This window comes from Tympanuchus pallidicinctus, unplaced genomic scaffold, assembly GCF_026119805.1.
Source record: "Tympanuchus pallidicinctus isolate F22 unplaced genomic scaffold, pur_lepc_1.0 scaffold26, whole genome shotgun sequence".
In the NCBI taxonomy this organism is placed as follows: domain Eukaryota; kingdom Metazoa; phylum Chordata; class Aves; order Galliformes; family Phasianidae; genus Tympanuchus; species Tympanuchus pallidicinctus.
In genome coordinates this window covers 1,281,174-1,298,309 of record NW_026294743.1, presented here as the reverse complement: position 1 = coordinate 1,298,309, position 17,136 = coordinate 1,281,174, and the positions used below count along the sequence as shown (strand labels likewise).

General features: G+C 34.6%; 1 protein-coding gene across 2 annotated transcripts in view; it reads right to left on the bottom strand.

The window, feature by feature from the left end:
- IQCM (IQ motif containing M) overlaps window positions 1–17,136 on the bottom strand; it is a 167,736-nt gene that overhangs the window by 101,962 nt on the left and 48,638 nt on the right. The window contains exons 1-3 of one of the 2 annotated variants that reach the window (XM_052690228.1): window positions 9,841–9,912; window positions 6,241–6,345; window positions 4,350–4,412 (exon numbers count right to left, since the gene is read on the bottom strand). In XM_052690228.1, coding sequence (XP_052546188.1) covers window positions 4,350–4,364 — 15 coding nt within the window. In that variant the 5' untranslated portion in view covers window positions 4,365–4,412; window positions 6,241–6,345; window positions 9,841–9,912. Of the gene's footprint in view, window positions 1–4,349; window positions 4,413–6,240; window positions 6,346–9,840; window positions 9,928–17,136 lie in introns of those variants that run through there. The other variant, XM_052690229.1, reaches the window with a different exon arrangement.

Below are 17,136 nucleotides of genomic sequence, written 5' to 3'. Positions count from 1 at the left end.
TTTTATAGGGTAGCCAGGCAGAAGGAAGACTCAGAAGGTTAAGAGAGTGTCAGAAATTAAAAGGAACATTTACATACATATGTTCAAATTTCTTCAAATTGTGTCTAGTCATTCTAAGAACATACATAATGAAGCAAGGATAGATCATTTCATTTTCTTTTTTGCATATTGCCTAATCATCTAGAAATACTTCTAATTTCTACAGCCTTCAGCAGCTTCGTAAGTTATAAAGGTATGAATGTTGTTTACTATAAGCTTGAAGTAGCCTACGTGATGCTTCCAAGTAATATATATTTTTAAATGATTCTCTGAAATAGCAAGCAATATAAAATACTAAGCAGCAGAAACATACTTGAGATTATGCTGAATTCATTTTGCAAAATATGTTTTTGTTTATTGCAATAAATAATGTGAATAATAATTTCTGCTGGAAAGAAAAAATGTATGAAGTGATCTACAATTACGTAAATATAAATATATATTTATGTATGTAATTCCTTGACAGTAGGTTCCATGATAGTTATCTTGTAGGAAGCAAACAGGAGAGAAACAAAGGAGCAAAGAGAATATTATCAAGGTATTTAGGTGAATGACATGAGCATTTTCCTCCTAAATACAAAGTACTGTAGTATTCGAAGTTAAGGTTTTCATCAATATTCTTGTTCCTGAATTTATAGCTTTATGGGTTCTTCCACTTAAAAATAATCTTAGAATTACAGCACAGGTGAAAACAATTTTTCCAAATGTGAAGGAGAATGCAGAAATAGTTCACCTTCAACCTATCACGTTGTGGCAATTCCAACAAAAACACTACTTTCTGTGACTGTAGATCCTGCAGGGCTTTTACTCTCTTACTCTCAAAGATATCCAGAAATATAACCTGTTCTCTTATCCTTATATCTGAGCAAAAAAGCAATCCCATTTTCTTAAGACATCAATTTTTACTTCTTTTGTGACAATTTATAAGGTTGCAGTTTTCCTATTATTCTGTCAGACAGACTTCTGTATTCTCACCGCAATGCAGCTGACCTCTGAATGCACCATAGGAAGCAGAAAAGTTTGGTACTATCACTGCAGGGTAATTTCTTAGTAGTGAAACTTGTTGTTATTGAAATCTCTTAATTCCAATCATTGAAAATACTTCTTCAAAATGACCCTGGAGTTCCTGATCTGATTATTGTAAAAGTCAATGTTGAAGTAACTGCATTCAGTCAAGGGAAAATGTTAAGATGAGCAGATGAAATATGCAGGGCCTTACTCTTCTAGGACGCCTCTGACAAACGAATCTGAAATTCCTTACAAATTCACTGCACACTTTTTAACTCCTAAATGTTATTTCTAACCTAAACTAATTCAGTCTTTGCTTCCTAGTGCATTCCTACTGGGCATTAAAGAGCAAGGAATAATCTTGGAGTGCCATCATTAAAGAAGGTGCATCTCATGATATGTTTGGAAGTTAGCTGGTAGGAAGGTACATAACTAGAATGAAAACAACAACTGACTTTTGGGGATGCTCCATTTTTCTTCACAGAAAACAGCTTTTTTTTTTTTTTTGGACACACGAAGTGCTTTAGCTTCACATGGATAATTATTACATATTTGAGAAAATCAAAAGTGTTTTGTTCATAGTTACCTGCAAAATATACTCTATATCTACAACAGACAAGAAATAAACCACTGAATTTGCAGTAGAATATATAGGCTGATGAAGAGGAAAAATGATGTCTCAGATAAAACACTCTGGAATAGTTTGTTACACGAACCTACTGAGCACCACCATTCCTGGAAGTTTGGTAAGCTTCTGCAGAAACAGTTGGACTATCCCTCTATCCACTCTATAGGCAGGTGGATGTGATATGATAGTGCTGTTTGACTTCAAGGACAGAGAACACATCCCTGTCTTCATTTTATTTTTGCAAATGCAATGATTAAAAGAAAATATACCCTTACAGGACAGTTGTTTTTCTCACAGAGATAAAATACACTAACTGGACAAAGAGTTTCTCCAAGATCAGTATGAGTTAGCGGTAGTAGGTGGGTTAAGCATCTTGCAAACTAAATCTACTTCCTTTCAAAAGTTCCTTGGCTAACTGACTAAGGTGGAGCTTACTGGCAAAGAGCCTATGCATTGACTAATTCCCTTAAAAGTGGACTGGGACAGGGCAGACAAAATGTTTGTTTGCTTTTGTGGGGGTTTTTTTGTGTTTTTTTGTTTTGTTTTGTTTTTTTTTCAGGGGTGTACCACAGACAAGAATACTCTGAGGTCATTACAAAAAAATGCATCAATGACATCAGGGCAATGCTACATTCTGCAAAGCTGCAGATCAATCACAAAACGGTATTACTCTACCAGACTCTTGGGAAATAAGAATATCAGGTTGACTCATAACCACAAATATTAAAGGCTAAGAAGAAAGAAGACTATAGGTTCAACTCCAACTATTTGGGCTTGCTAGAGAGAAAAGCAGCACAAAAATACTGCATGTCAAAAAAAAGAAGTTGCTGGTGAACATGAAATACCATTCAGATCATCTGGATTAAGTTGTTCCTTTCCAAAAATAAAAATTAACGGGTAAGTGAAATTTCTCTTTCATTGCCAAAAGCCTGTCTTCATGTATGGGATATGACTAGTTACAAGAAAGAAATAAATATACATTTAAGAAAGATTACTATAACTTCCAAAGGAATAACTAAAACTCTCTCGTTCTGACAGTATCATTGATAACACAGATAGTAAAACAGAGTTAGTTGAAAGCTAACTCCACAGGATGCTATCCTTTTTCTGATAATTTACTTTTAGAGGAGCCCCAGTCCTTCACAATCCCATGTCATTTATTCCTCGTCCATACCTAAGGATTTAGGAACCTCTGTGTTCCTCCTGTTATCTCTACAGTCCAATGGAGCTACTTTACTTCGCTGTTTCACTTTCAAGTGCTGTGGCACAGTTATCTGCAGCCATCAGCCCCCAAATAATCTTAGAATAACTGTTCAAAACAAGTACCAGGAGGTAAATCCTGTTTTGGAAGTTGCAGGGTTTTTTTCTCCATTGAACAGGTACATGTATCTGTTGAAAGAAAATATAAGATAAAATGCAGTTCTGGGGGAAAACATCACAACTGAGCAGGTTCCACAGCCACCGTGGATACAGCCATGATAGAAACCTGTTAGTAACAAGACACAATCAAAAAAAGACCAGCATGGGAAGAATACATATCAAATATAAATAGAAATATGGCTGAGCAAGAGGGGAAAAAAAAAGGCAAAGCAAAGATGCTCTGAAGTCAAAATAAAGCTGGGAGAGATTTTAGTAGGAACTCTGAATACGTGCAGTTGCACTTTTCAAAGCAGAACTTCTGAAGCCTTAAGGGTGGGTTGTGATCATGAAAATCATCACTATTCAAAGACATGCAATTTTCCTTCAACAGAACATGTAAGGTTGATAATCATACTATAAGATTACATAGAGTAATCATTGATAAAGAAGCATTATGGTCAAAACATAAACACAAAAAGATCTATTTTGGTGCGGTTTTTTTGGAAATAAAATTTGTATTCAGAACCTTGCTACACTGGAATTTTCAATACTCAGAAGGGCAAAATAATCTTCTCTCCAGAACCCCAACATTCAGATATAGTATTGCTGGATAATTTTAAGTTAATTACTCTGTTCATCTAAACTCTACAGCAAATGAAACTTTCAAGAAGCAAAAACTTGAGATTTACAGATCATTACAACAAATATTTAAATGCATAGTGCTTTCACCATGGTGTGGGTGATCTGGAAGTTAGGACAGAAAATCTTAAGGAAGATAAATCCCCTATCATCTCAGCTAGGCACTTTATACTGCACACAAGGAACCTACTAAATATTTTGTTATTGGCAGCGCAAATTGTTAACTATAATTTGTTTGCTCTTCATAGCCAGGGGCACATGGATCACATATAATCTAGATAGTCTAAATAAAAGTAAACTGCCAGTGCAACTCTTTTTGGTCAACAGACTGCCTTCAGTAACCATTCTAAGAGCTACTGCACAATTTGCCCTACTGTACAAAGTGAAACATATTTCCTTTTAGGATCAATCCTCTAGAAATCAAGATGTCTCTATGAAATCATAGTAAACACAAACTCATTCTGAATCAACTTACATCACTTGCTGAATTTTTCCTCTAGCCCAACACCATTTAAAGACATCATTGCTCTGATGGGTATGCTCAAGTACAACGTGGAGTAAAGCCTACAGATTTCTTCTGCAAGTTTACTTTTCTCCAACACTTATAGCAAAAAAACCCCTTTTATTTTATTAAACGGTAACTTCTATCAGAAGCTTAAGAAATCACAAAGGTTACCTCTTTTGAGTTCATTTCTGTGAAAGCGGAGCACTAAAGCAGCACAAAAACTTCTGTATAGTTCTGGAAAGGATTCAGAAAGGATTAAAAATATTTCTTCTTTTTTTTTTTCCCCCCACCCTTCCCCCTGCAGTTTTCATCATTGCAAATTTTTCATTTAGAATTATTCCAAAACAAATTCATGTAACATCTTTTCTCTTGACGTCTCAAACCAAACAAGATTATAATTTGAAAAAACTAAAAACTAGTAAAAATATTTCAAAAATTTATTTCCTTTACAGGATCTATACAGCATCTAAGGGTTGAAGTCATCGACCAATCGACTTTCACCACTGGAATTTTGTTCTTGATTTAAATCATCACTGAAGTACTCCTTTGGCAGCAAAAACTTTAGAAAGCACAATAAATAATGTGATTAGTCAAACTCACTGATCTTTCATAAAGCCTTATAAAACAATGACATGGCCTTATACAGCAAAATGGAACTTTTTTAGCACTGGCATTTTATAAACAAGAAATAATACATCTGCAAGATAGCAAAACAGTTTTAAGTCAGATCTCAGTAAAATAATTTTTTTTAAAAACCATGGTTATAATAAAAATATATCTTCAAATTAATACTTCATTTACCCATCTTTTTAAGTTTCTCTCTACATCTCATTCACTATGCCACTTACTGGGTCATTATTTCAGAGAGCATGCATAAGAAGAGAGTAAACACAGTTTGTCAAAATTCTTCACCAAATAAAAATACAGAAGAAAGATCGAAGTAATTAGAACATCCAACATCAATAAAGGTACAACTTGTGCCTCCTGAAAGACTGTGCACTTCCAGAGTGGAACATCATCAAACAAATATGAACCTACAAAGAGGCAGAATGCAGACCCAAGGTAGTACAGGATTTGGGATACGCAAAGTATGGACTTGATCTGTTTCAAATATCCTTGCGGATTTTTGTCTAACATCTAAAAACCAGCAGCTTCCTCTTAGTTTTTAAATCCTATACCCACCATTATTCCGCACAATGTAAAGAAATAGTTCATTTACTTACTGCAAAAGAGCTGAGTAAATGGTTATATATTGTGCATATATATACACATAAATAGCTAGATTTAGTGTGATAATCTACTAGTGAGTTTGGTTTTTTTAGTGTATTACAAATTCAATGAATAAAATTCTAGAGAGACTGCATGACCTCAGTTCAGCAGATATATTAACTGAATCACTGGAGTGAAGATAAGAATTGTCAGATGCAATTGGACATTTATGGACTGAGTAAGCTAGCATTTGTAGCTGCAAGCTGAAGAAATCATGAGTTGCATATAATGAGTATTTTAAAATGTCCCGTGTAGTGTACAGCAGTATGCTGCAACCTGATATCTTACCAATACATTAATAAGGAAAGATAGAAATCAAAACCAAGGATTTGAAATCCGAAAAATCAGGTAGAAAATTCAAATGCAAGGACATCTTCAGTATATAGATGTTGCAGTGTAATGCCAAAATCCAGACCTCTTTGTAGTGGGTGTCCTTTCTACCTTCTTGCCAGCAGCAGAAAATATTGCAAACTTATGTAAAAAGTTCGCAATATTTCCAAATATTTGCAAAACAAGTAAAAAGGAGGCAGTGACTTAGCATCCATAAGAGTCAGCAATGGAATGTTGGCATGCACAGAAGCCTAAGATCTGGCTTCCAAGGTAGCTTTTATGATGTCATGGGGGATTTGCACTGTATCTCTGAAGTACTATACTACATTTCTAAAAGAAAGGGCTATCTAAAACCTCTGCTTTTACATCAGCAGTTGGCAAAACAGAACAAAGAAGGATCATTTAAAAATATGAACTTTCCTATAGAAATGTATATTGTAATATACTAATACATCACGCTAACCTGTTACTCCATCTTGGTGCTGCGTCTTGAGCAAGGTATGGCAGTAATTACTTATGATGGTATCATCAAACACGCTGCTGAAATCAGAACCTCCTGGAGTAGGTCCTGGATGATTTAAATTAGAAGAAGTCAAGAAGTAACAGCTTCCTAATCAGCAGTTTTCTTCTAACAAGATACTTAGATTAATATAAGAACAATTACTTTCACTCTCCATCTCCTACTAGACTGTTGTAATGTTGGATAAATAGAATTTAATGAGATCACCTTATGCTAAATTGATTTTTCTACTCTACAGAGCAAAGTGCTTTTCAGTTCAGAACTCAGCGGTACATGCAGTGAAGTTATCGTGGTCAAAATAATACATTCAGTATATGGGATGTGAAGACATGCACAATATATTGATTTACCCTGAAATTCTTATATAAAGTTCTATATTCAGGTTCCTGAAATGAATGTTTCATACCCTGCAATAAATTATTTTTTTCCCCTTTTCGGTGGAGTATTTTTCAGCAACAGACACGCTCTTTTTAGAAATCACATATATCCTCATAGGACAGATAAAGTCATTCTATGCTGAGCTGGAGTCAGGACCTACCAAATCTAATACATCCTTTGAATCAAATTTATGATCTACTAAATCATATTGGTATTATGTATATTGAAAGCTCAAGTGATGAATCACCAGCTAAATCAGATTGCAAATACATGACAATATAGTATTTATTAAAATGGCTCAGTGATTTGTTTTAGTTGTCAGAACTTAATACGTCAACTTCTGAAAAACTCTTAAAAAAAAAATTGCAGGGATTTTTCAGAAAGGAAAAAGACATCATGTAAAAATGAGCTAGGAAAAGTCAATCTCTGCATGCATCTGCAGAACAAGGTGTCACATGCTGTTGTTTTGTGGAAGTGCTCGAGCAGGGCTTTCAAAGAAGTGCAAACACTCTGCTGACAGTCACCTCTAGGCAGTTGTCTGGGATTTTACATTTACATTAGGCGGTGTGGTTTAACCCAGCAGCAGCTCAGCACCACACAGCCATTCGCTCACTCCCCCCCTATCTATCTACACACACTCAATGCAGTTACTCACCTCACACCAACTGACACCCTGCTACCAACCGTCCCATCACCTGCCACCTGAGGCCCAGCCAATCCCAGCACAGCAGCCAGCTCCTATCTACTTCTTTTATAATTTGCTGATAGCCACCGTTTTGAATGTTCTGTTTATTTCATTTGGGGGGTTTGTTTTGCTTTTCAATTTTTGTTTTGTTAATCTGAGATGCATTTTTTTTTTTTCTGATAGCTGAGGGAAAATTCGTATTTACATTGCAAAGAAACTGAATCCCTCTGTAAAAAATGTAACATGAAATATTTCATCAAATTACTCAGTCATGGGGTGGATCAAACTATTATTCTGAAGACTTTATATTTTTCAGTTTTAATCTGTGTTTTATAAGTTTTTAATACACCATAGGAGTCTGTGTCACATTTTCAGAAGTCAGTTAGGTGTTCCATCAGCTGTCAATAACATTTGGTCTTGTTCATCACATTTTAAATTACAACATACCTCACATATGGGGTAAAATTTTCTTAGTTATCCATTTTTATCATATTTACTACCTAATACTTAAATGAATTGGAACATCTTCTACTATTCATTTGATATACTTCACTATTTTTTAATGCTAGATTATACATTTCTGAATTAACATCCAAATCCTCAAAAGTAGCATACCCTTGATAAAAACAAACAGGATGCTTTGAGATACAGCTAAGTGATAACACAGTTGCTGTTATTGCATGGTATGATACACAGTATTCAGCGAACAGTGTAGTGATGAATTCATAAAAGTGACAAAAAGACAGTTATTAGTGTATTTTTCACTGTTCATTTTTCGTTTGCTTGTTTTGTTTCTCTGTTGCTTTCTTTTATATCAGATTAGAGATTTTTTAAGGTGAAATTATAAACAAAATTGCATAGGAAATAGCAACCCTGGCTCAAAAGAAATCTAATGTAAATCATAATTTGTTATTAGATTACCCTCAGCATAACTCATCCGACCACCTTTATATGGTGCTGTTTAAGAATTCTATAACATAGATAAATTAAAACACATTTAGCTGAGATGCAAGTCTGTGTTTGCAAAGGAGTCCTTCTGCGACCTTGCCAAGTTTACAGAGTGTGCCAATAACAGCTCGGATTAGAAAACTCACTGATTAAAATTTTGCTCACTAGGATAAAACACTTGAAATGAATCATCTCATTTTCCAGTATGTCCTCGGGTTGCTGCAGGCACAATAAATTACAGTCATATAATAGCAAACAACTGTAAAAAATTAGAGTTAATACATTTCACATATAACGTAGCACCTGTTTTTGAAACTCTGAATTGTCTTAATTTTTTATGTTCATATATAATGAAATATGGTCAGTACTTTTCAGTGTGGAAATGCAGAACCATCAGTTTGTTTGTTGTCTAAAATATATAGAACTGAAACCTTTCCACTGACTTAATCGGTAGACTAACTTTATCTGCACGTTACTAATTAACTTCAAATGCTATCTCTAATATCTCCACAAATAACGCTCTTGCAGAATGCAGAACATGCTGGGTATAACCTTGTGCTCCAGTGAAATGATCAGAATATAAATAGAAAACAGCAACATGCCATTGCAGTGGAAAATAATCAGCAAAAGTAGTAATGGAACTAATGCTTGCCAAAGCCTTGAACGTGGTGGCAAGAATGCAATCCATCATGCAGCTGTTTGTCATTTCTGCAAGGGGTTCCAAGCAACAAAGGTTCACCTGAGGCAAATCTCCTAGGTGACCCCTCTAGTAAATGCAGAGATGTAGGCTCCTCCACAGGAAGACTGAGCTAGCTGATCCAGTTGCCTTCAGAAGAAGCCCATTTACTCCACCTACTGTAAAGACAGCCCGTGCAGTCACTCAGCTCTGGGGTAAAAGCCTATTATTTGCACAGGTGTTACACAGAACTCTACTTTTCTATCTGAGCAAATAGATAACATCTGACTTTTTTTTTATGATACAGCCCTAAACTTTTAGCAAGATACTGAAGGAGATAATCCAGCAAGTTTGGTGGTTCACTGTGACCAGCACAATGCTCTATTTTAATGCCCTTTTATTTTATCTGTTTTAACTACATGCTGCAGTACTTTCAGAAAGTTTCAGAGAGGATCATTACAGATGGTCTTATAAAGACATCAAAAACCCCATCGTATCTCCTTAAATAAGTCGTCTTTTTGTCTTTTTTTCTATTCATCTCATGCCAGAAGTAAACTGTCCTGCAATTGCTGAAAGGTACTGAAGCTACATTTTGCACTTTGTGCATTAATCAGATTTGAAAACACTTGAGTACACATACACATCAAAATGCCAGCTATCAGGCAAATTGGGTAAATGCCAAACTTAAAGAGAAAATATAAAAATGAAAGCACTGCTGCAGTTCTAATTGCTCTCAAAATTTATGTCAGGCTTTTGAACTGGATTTCAAAGCAAATGGGCACTCTTAAAATGATTATCATCTTTCATCATCGTTTCAAATCCTAAAAGGCAGCTTGCATTCTTCAGGATATCCTACCTTTCCCCTACTCTGCGATCTGGGTACTGTTACGTGACCGAGGCAGCTGCCTATCATGAAGTACTCCATCACCATTCCCAGAAATGACTGTGAAGGAGAAAATTAAATTACACAAGTGATCATGCTGAAAACTAACAAGACACATTCTGAAATTAAAATAGGACAAATTCGAAACAATTTGAAATTCCAAACCTCCATTCAATGTGTAGACCTAAATCACAGTTCACTTCTCAATTGTTCTATTCATTTTCTAAATGAGGTGCGAACTAGAATTTTTAAACACAGACTGAGATTCACTGCAGTGTGTTTCCAATCTTTGTGTTTGTTTTCAAGTCCACAACATCATTATTTCATTGTATGTTTTAATATGTCTCAATTTCTTAAAAGGTGCACTAGAATTTTTTAGAAGAAAACTGAGACTAAAAGACTTTTTGTTCCTTTTTCTCCTTTTTTTTTTTTTTTTTTTTTTAAGGAAACTATTTTACTGATCCAAGCAATTTACAATCTCAAGAGCATTTTCTGTAAAATACATGTTCAAAAAAATCACGTAATTTTAAGAATGATTTTCAGAGAAACTCTTAGAACACAAGTCTGTTTTCTTAAACATTTTCTGAATCGTGGTTTTACTTGTGAGATTTTTCTTATATTAAGATTACAACGTTAATAAAATGTCAGTGCATGGCCAATTGTGTTAGGATCACAACCACACAAATACTAGAAGGTAAAAACTGGCTATTGAAAATATCTCATTTTTCATACTACAAGTATCATCCTTCATCTTAAAACTGTCTGCCACCGCTAACTGCAGACAAATATGAAATTAATCCTTAACAACCGTTTATGCAACTACTAATAAGGTAAAAAACTTATTACCTTTAAAATGATACATTGAAGAAAAAAGCTCTTTTTCTGAGTTCGCTCTATATTAGCCTTAACATTTTGTGCACTACTGTACAGATGACAGACAAAATATTTCCTCAGAAAATAACACAAGGCAGACAATAATGTTTCTGAAAGAGATTTCTTATATTCATGGAAATTAATGAATTTATAAATGAGTGATGAGATGACAGATTATTTTCAAGAATATTTCTCTATTCCTTTGATATTACTGCTGCCCCGAAGTAGAGGTTTGCTCTAAGAATGTTATGATATGCTTTAACTGTACAAAAACTGCACAGTTAAAATATCAGTTCAGTCCTTGTGAACAAGTAATGCTTTCTACATCCACTAGAAAGATAAATATATTAACAAAAGCTCAGACTTTGGAAAGGATCTGAAGAATTATATGGAAAAAATTTTTGCTGTGCACATAAAGTGCATTCACTTTAACTTCTCATTCACGAAAGCATCCTTATTCAGGAAAATATTTAAGCACTTACTTGACTTTAAACACATGTTTTGGGCCCGGTGAAGCAAATGAGATTTAATCACATTCCAAATAATGATGGATATAAAGCCAAAAGATATTAACATGAATGGTTTTTGGATCCAGGCTTTACATTTTTCAAGTCTTAAATATACACATACAGACATGTACATACACATATACATACACCCCCGCACAGACACACGCACAGAAAGAATCTGTCTCTAAACTAAGCCAAAATATGAGAATCTAGAATTGAAAAGATTATGTGTTAGGAAACCGAAATTAAATTGAAAATGCAGACTTGAAATACAGTGGCTGCTTCATCTTGCTGGTTTCTTGAAACTGAAGTTTATTTCCTCTGAAGTAAACAATTACAAAAGCCTAAGCATTTCCTGTCTAGAATCTTCCCTTCTACACTCCTACCTCAAGTTTTCATCTCACAGAAAAGAAATGTTTTGGTTCTAACAAAAAAGAGGTTTACAGAGCTTTTTTCTCACATTCTGATGCCTGGAACAAGAAACTACTTCTCGTCTGAAGAGATTAACCTCTGGATAAGAAGCTGATGTTGGCAGAAGCATGGACTTTGCATCACAGCTTGCTTTATGGGTATTTTTTTTTTTACAAGAGGTACTAAAATACAAATTTATGTTTTAAAACAGTATGATAAAAAGTTACAACTAGTTTAGTCATTAATTACTCAATCATTTATTAGAGTAAACAATCACTAGTTTTTTGAGATGGAAAAAAAAGGGATTTCTCCTCATTTTATACCTCAAAGACGATTTTTAGAATCAATTGCTCAAAAGAATCAACCTTCATTGGAGCTGTGTAGCACAATAACATCCTTCTTGAGGAGTTCACTTAAATTGCATTTAATGTCTTTGTAAAGCTTAATAATAACTGAAGCTACAAGACTTACCTCCTAAAACACAGTACTCTGGGATGCCAGGCTAGGCCTGATTAAGCATTTATAGACAGACTGCAACTATGGCAAGTAGTACAAGCATGAGATTTTTTTTTTCTTATCTGTGGCAGAAGATTCCATGTCCAGTAAGTAGGAAGTTCAGGATTCTTCTTTAAAAGTCTTTTTGTATTTTGTTTATGGTTGCTTTTGAGCTAGAATACCGTATCAGTCATGTTGTAAGAACAGCACGAGAATGAAATATTAAAAGTCTTGAGGTCAAGTTTGATAATTCTTTCTGTGCTTCCATCAGACAGAAGATGATCTTGTGTCACTAATCAGTCTTTAAATGGAGCACAGATGAAAAGCTGATCCTGCAATCTATTCTAATTTCAGTAAGCTCTGCAACCCACATGATCTACTTCATTTTTTTCAGTTCTCTCCCCCATCCCACTGGGAAGGCAGGGAGCGAGCAAAGAAATGCGTTGTACTTAGCCACCTACTGGGTTAAACCACAACATTTACATTTTCATCATCATACAGACCCAAGTAAATCATTACTGTCTTATTTGCAAAGCTTCTAAGTTCTGAAAACAGTACAGCCTTTCAAGTTAGGAACTGAGAATACAGCAAAAACATAGCTGAAAGCTATCTAAAGGGCATCCTATACAAAACACAGAGAAGATGCGACTATGTGACTAAATTCAGATATTACACGCAACAATATATATATATTTTTATCAACCTTGGATTCAAAAGCTGTGCAACTCTCATTGCTTGAAAATAGCAGTGCTACTCTATGGTCTGAGATGGCTTCTGGAGATATGAAAGACTTTCTTGTTTTTATTAACTATGATAACTCCTAATAAGCAAAATGTATCAAACTTTCACCTGTCAAGGATGTTCTGTTAAGATGAACATTACAAAACTCTTCTGGAAAGAAAAAAGGATTGTACATGAGACAAGAACAAAAAACAAGAGGAAATCAGCACTTTAGATAGAAATTAAAAATGTGGTTTCTGACTGCACAGTGATTTGAACCTTTATACCAATGACTGATAAATTTTGCAATCTAAAACCAGATACTGTTGGAATTTTAGGAATCATTTTTATGACTGATGACTCCATTTCATTTGATATTGAATTTGATTGGTTTTATTTGATAGCTGCTTCTCTGCATTCCTTATGGAAGCATGACCACATTAGTGCTTGAAATATGTTTTGTTATTATTGAATAACATTAGTTACTCCTCCAACATTTTACTATATTGGTATGACTCCAATGCACTTAAGCACAAGGAATCCAGGTTTCTCTTTTTCTTTTTCTTTTTTCTTTTTTTCTTTCTCCTCCATAGAAAATGTGTTTCTCTACTAGGGAACACAGAACTTTTACTAAATCTTTCATTTCTAATTCCTATCACATGCATTACTCAAACGGGGCAGCAGAGAAGCTGTACAACATACAGCCCATAGCCAGCTGAGATACTTAAACTGACAAGCACAAAGACTCCAAGAGCATAAAGGAGGATTTCCACTTGGAGGATCAGTTATCATTCCTCTGTTTCCCAGAAATATAACTATATATAAGTAGAGAATTTTACAGCTTCCCCAATTTAAAAATTACTCTACTTTCCCACCATTCTACTATCTCAGACATCTTTGATTTGGTTTTTTTTTTTTTTTTTTTTTTTTTTTTTTTTTTTTTTTTTTTTTTTTTGGAGGAGGGAGGGGTGTGGTGGTTAGGAGTGATCAAATTACTCTACAGACTATGACTGCTAAATGAATTCAAAATATTTTAAGGAAACCATAAGTACCATAAATACTCCTTGAAGAGTTGCAGTCTTAGTAAAAGTTTCTCTGAAAATATTCTCAGTATTCCCTAAATTAAAGTTTCAGGAACTTTTTATTATAACTTTCCGTTTTTTATTTTGATACAGGGTATAAGGACAGGCCAGTTTTGATCAGCTTAAAGATAGCCAAATGTTGCTTCCTATAACTAAATCTCGCCATCACAACCACATATGTTTAGACCCTCAAAAAACAACTAGGAACTGAATAAATACCATTCTACCTCTCATCATCTCAGCTTGCACACCTCCTAAAAAAAAATCTCAATTCATCAAGACTTTTTTCTACCTGTTCTGCATTTCAAACTGGAATTTAACCTCAAAACAGCTAGGTCCAAGCAAAATATCCCCTTACCCACACTAATAATGTTCTGCAGTGGTTTATATCATTTTATTTGCATTGTTTTCATTTCAGCTCCACTACTCTCAGTGCATACTTCAGATTTCAAGAGCCAAGAATTGTCCAAGTACAGGACATACTTGAAAAAAATAAAATAAAATGAAAAAAATAATAAGAAAAGTGCAGCATCATAATCTTTTATGCATTATGACAACTGGATAAAAGAGGATTCTCTGTGCTTTGAATGCAGATCTATTGAGATCTGATGCTAATCATCCACAACTGGTGTCCTTGATCAAAATATTAATAGTATTTCCTGCCCTCTCCAGTTTGGAAGCAGCTGATGGTAAAATACATTTCAACTTTTTGCTGCATTTATGTACAGCAAAGAACACAGAATATTTGAGCTCAGTGAGGGCAAGAACTTGAACATATTGTAAATGCCTTGAAAATTGGGTGCCCTGAGCCTACCAGTTGAGCACTTGGAAGGATTATTAAAAACCTCAACTCACAATCTCTTAATTACTTGGCTCATTCCACTGTTTGGTAGGAGCCACAGATCCCTGAGAGAGAAAGAAATAGAAAGTGCTCAGACTTATAGGAAAGAAAATAATTCAACAATAGCATTTTACTTAAGTCAACGTCCCCAAGGTGTTTTAAATGGGGCTAGTCATTAAGGTCCTATAATTAAAGCCTTGCACAATTATAAAATAATTGGGCCTGATCTTGTAATGTCTTTTCTCTGGAGAGCACACACATTATATTCCCTTGGAATACGTGTACTAAGCACTACCACAGGTAGCACTGATGTGTCTGAGCCAACGTTACACAAACAGGCTTCACTACTGAGTAGCAATAACAGAGCAAAGCTCAGAAAAGGCTGCTATATTTACCAGCCTCCCTGAGCACATTTTTCCAGTCCACACTGCATTCTGCTGCTGCTACTCAGCTAGCAGAAGCCAGTCTAGATTATTTAAAACTGCAGTGGAGCTCTGTTACTTTGAAGAGTACACTTTGTAGTAACAAATTGAAGTCCCTAATTTTCCAGGTTCTCTAAGGATGCCAGATATAAGTTCCCATAGTATAAACAACCAAAAATATTTTAATAAAAATAACTATGTCCAACTAATCCTCAGGGTTTTAATTACAAAAGCCAAATCAGGCTTAGGGAAGTATAACTCTATTATCTTTGGTAGTGTTTTTTCTTGGCTACAATGAATGTTAAGACAGGGAAGAAATGTTTATTTTCTTCCATTTCTCTTCTAACATATTTTCCTTGTAAAAAAAAAAAAAAAATCAATGTCTGTCTATAGCTATGCAGCTGGATGTCAGGTATCATTTGAAAAGCTTCACTGGACATTCAGTGCATAATCCTTATTCTACGCTACAGAAATGTCTGTGTGAAAACATAGTAGCAACCTGTGAAATAAAATGCATGGTCCCCTGAAATACTGAGAAAATTAACAATCTTGCTTACGGATTCCATACAACATTAGACTGCAGATTTTATAACCAGGTAAAAACTAAAATACTAGAAACACCTCAATCACCATTTCTGAAAGAATATTAAGGATAGCTTACTTAATGATGTTAATAACATGGCTTTGAAGATACAAAACACTGTTCCTAACTACTGTTTTGAACCAATCTTTCTGCAGCACTCTCCCCTATCAAAAGGGAGTAACTACTAGAGATTCAAGCAATTCAAAATATATGCAAAGCAAAACTACGTTTTACCGCCAGAAGTTTTCCCCAAGAGGTGAATAGCATTTTCCATAAGTCTGTGGAAATGATTGAATTAAGTTTGGTAATGGAACACTCATAGCTACTTTCTATGTATGATTCAACATTTCATTTCTCTACTGAATTATAGGGATTGCATTAATTACATAAAAGGGAAGCTCATATTTATTATTCAATGAAAAGATTAACAACCTAAAATACAGTATTTTAATACACTAAGGAATATTTATCTCAATGTTTAAAGCATGAAATTGAGTTATCTTAACCTACTTTTCATCCTGGAAGATTATTTATATTGTTACAGTTTAATTTCACGGATTTTCAATTACATATAAAATATATCGAACACAGTATGTATAAAATAGTGCTAAGTACACAGTGGATACATTGTAATTAAAATATCTTTATGAAAATTAGAGTTAAGCTCTGTATATAGACCAAAGCAACAACCACCAGTTGGAGCACTACTAATGGGTTCAGGGGTAGAATATTTTTTTCAAGTTGCTCTTTTCCCAGCAAGAAATACTTCAGCAAACCCAATTTGTTTAGCGCCTAGCATTTCACCAGTGAATCTCTCTTTTTCTTTGACTCTGTGGATGTTATTTCCTACAAACATAAGCTTCGCTACTGATATTGGCTATTCTGTTGTCCCACTGGAATACAGCTCTTACATGAGTCATGCAAAAAGGTAGCTTTCCAGTTATCGTACGTTTATCTTATAGAGGCCTCTAAGTATGAAAGCTCAACTCCTGAATTTGGCCTAGTGTATTAAGAGAAAGAGCTATAAGATCAAATGCTCTTGGTGGATGTGCGTCATTGCTGGGAAAAAAAAAAAAAAAAAAAAAAAAAAAAAAAAAAAAAAAAACTTTTCAGCTTTCACATTCAACTCAGTTGAATCACATCATGTGATTTCTGCAGTAGGAACATAGATGCTCAAAATGAAGCCTGCAGCTAACAACGGCCTGGCTTATACTAGTAAAAAATTGAAGCCTTCTGATTGCTTCTCCCCAAAAAAGGCATTTTAGAAATTATTAGTTCTGACTGGCTGGAAGGAATGAGCAGTCCAGATAGCATCAATGCTGGTGTTAATAAT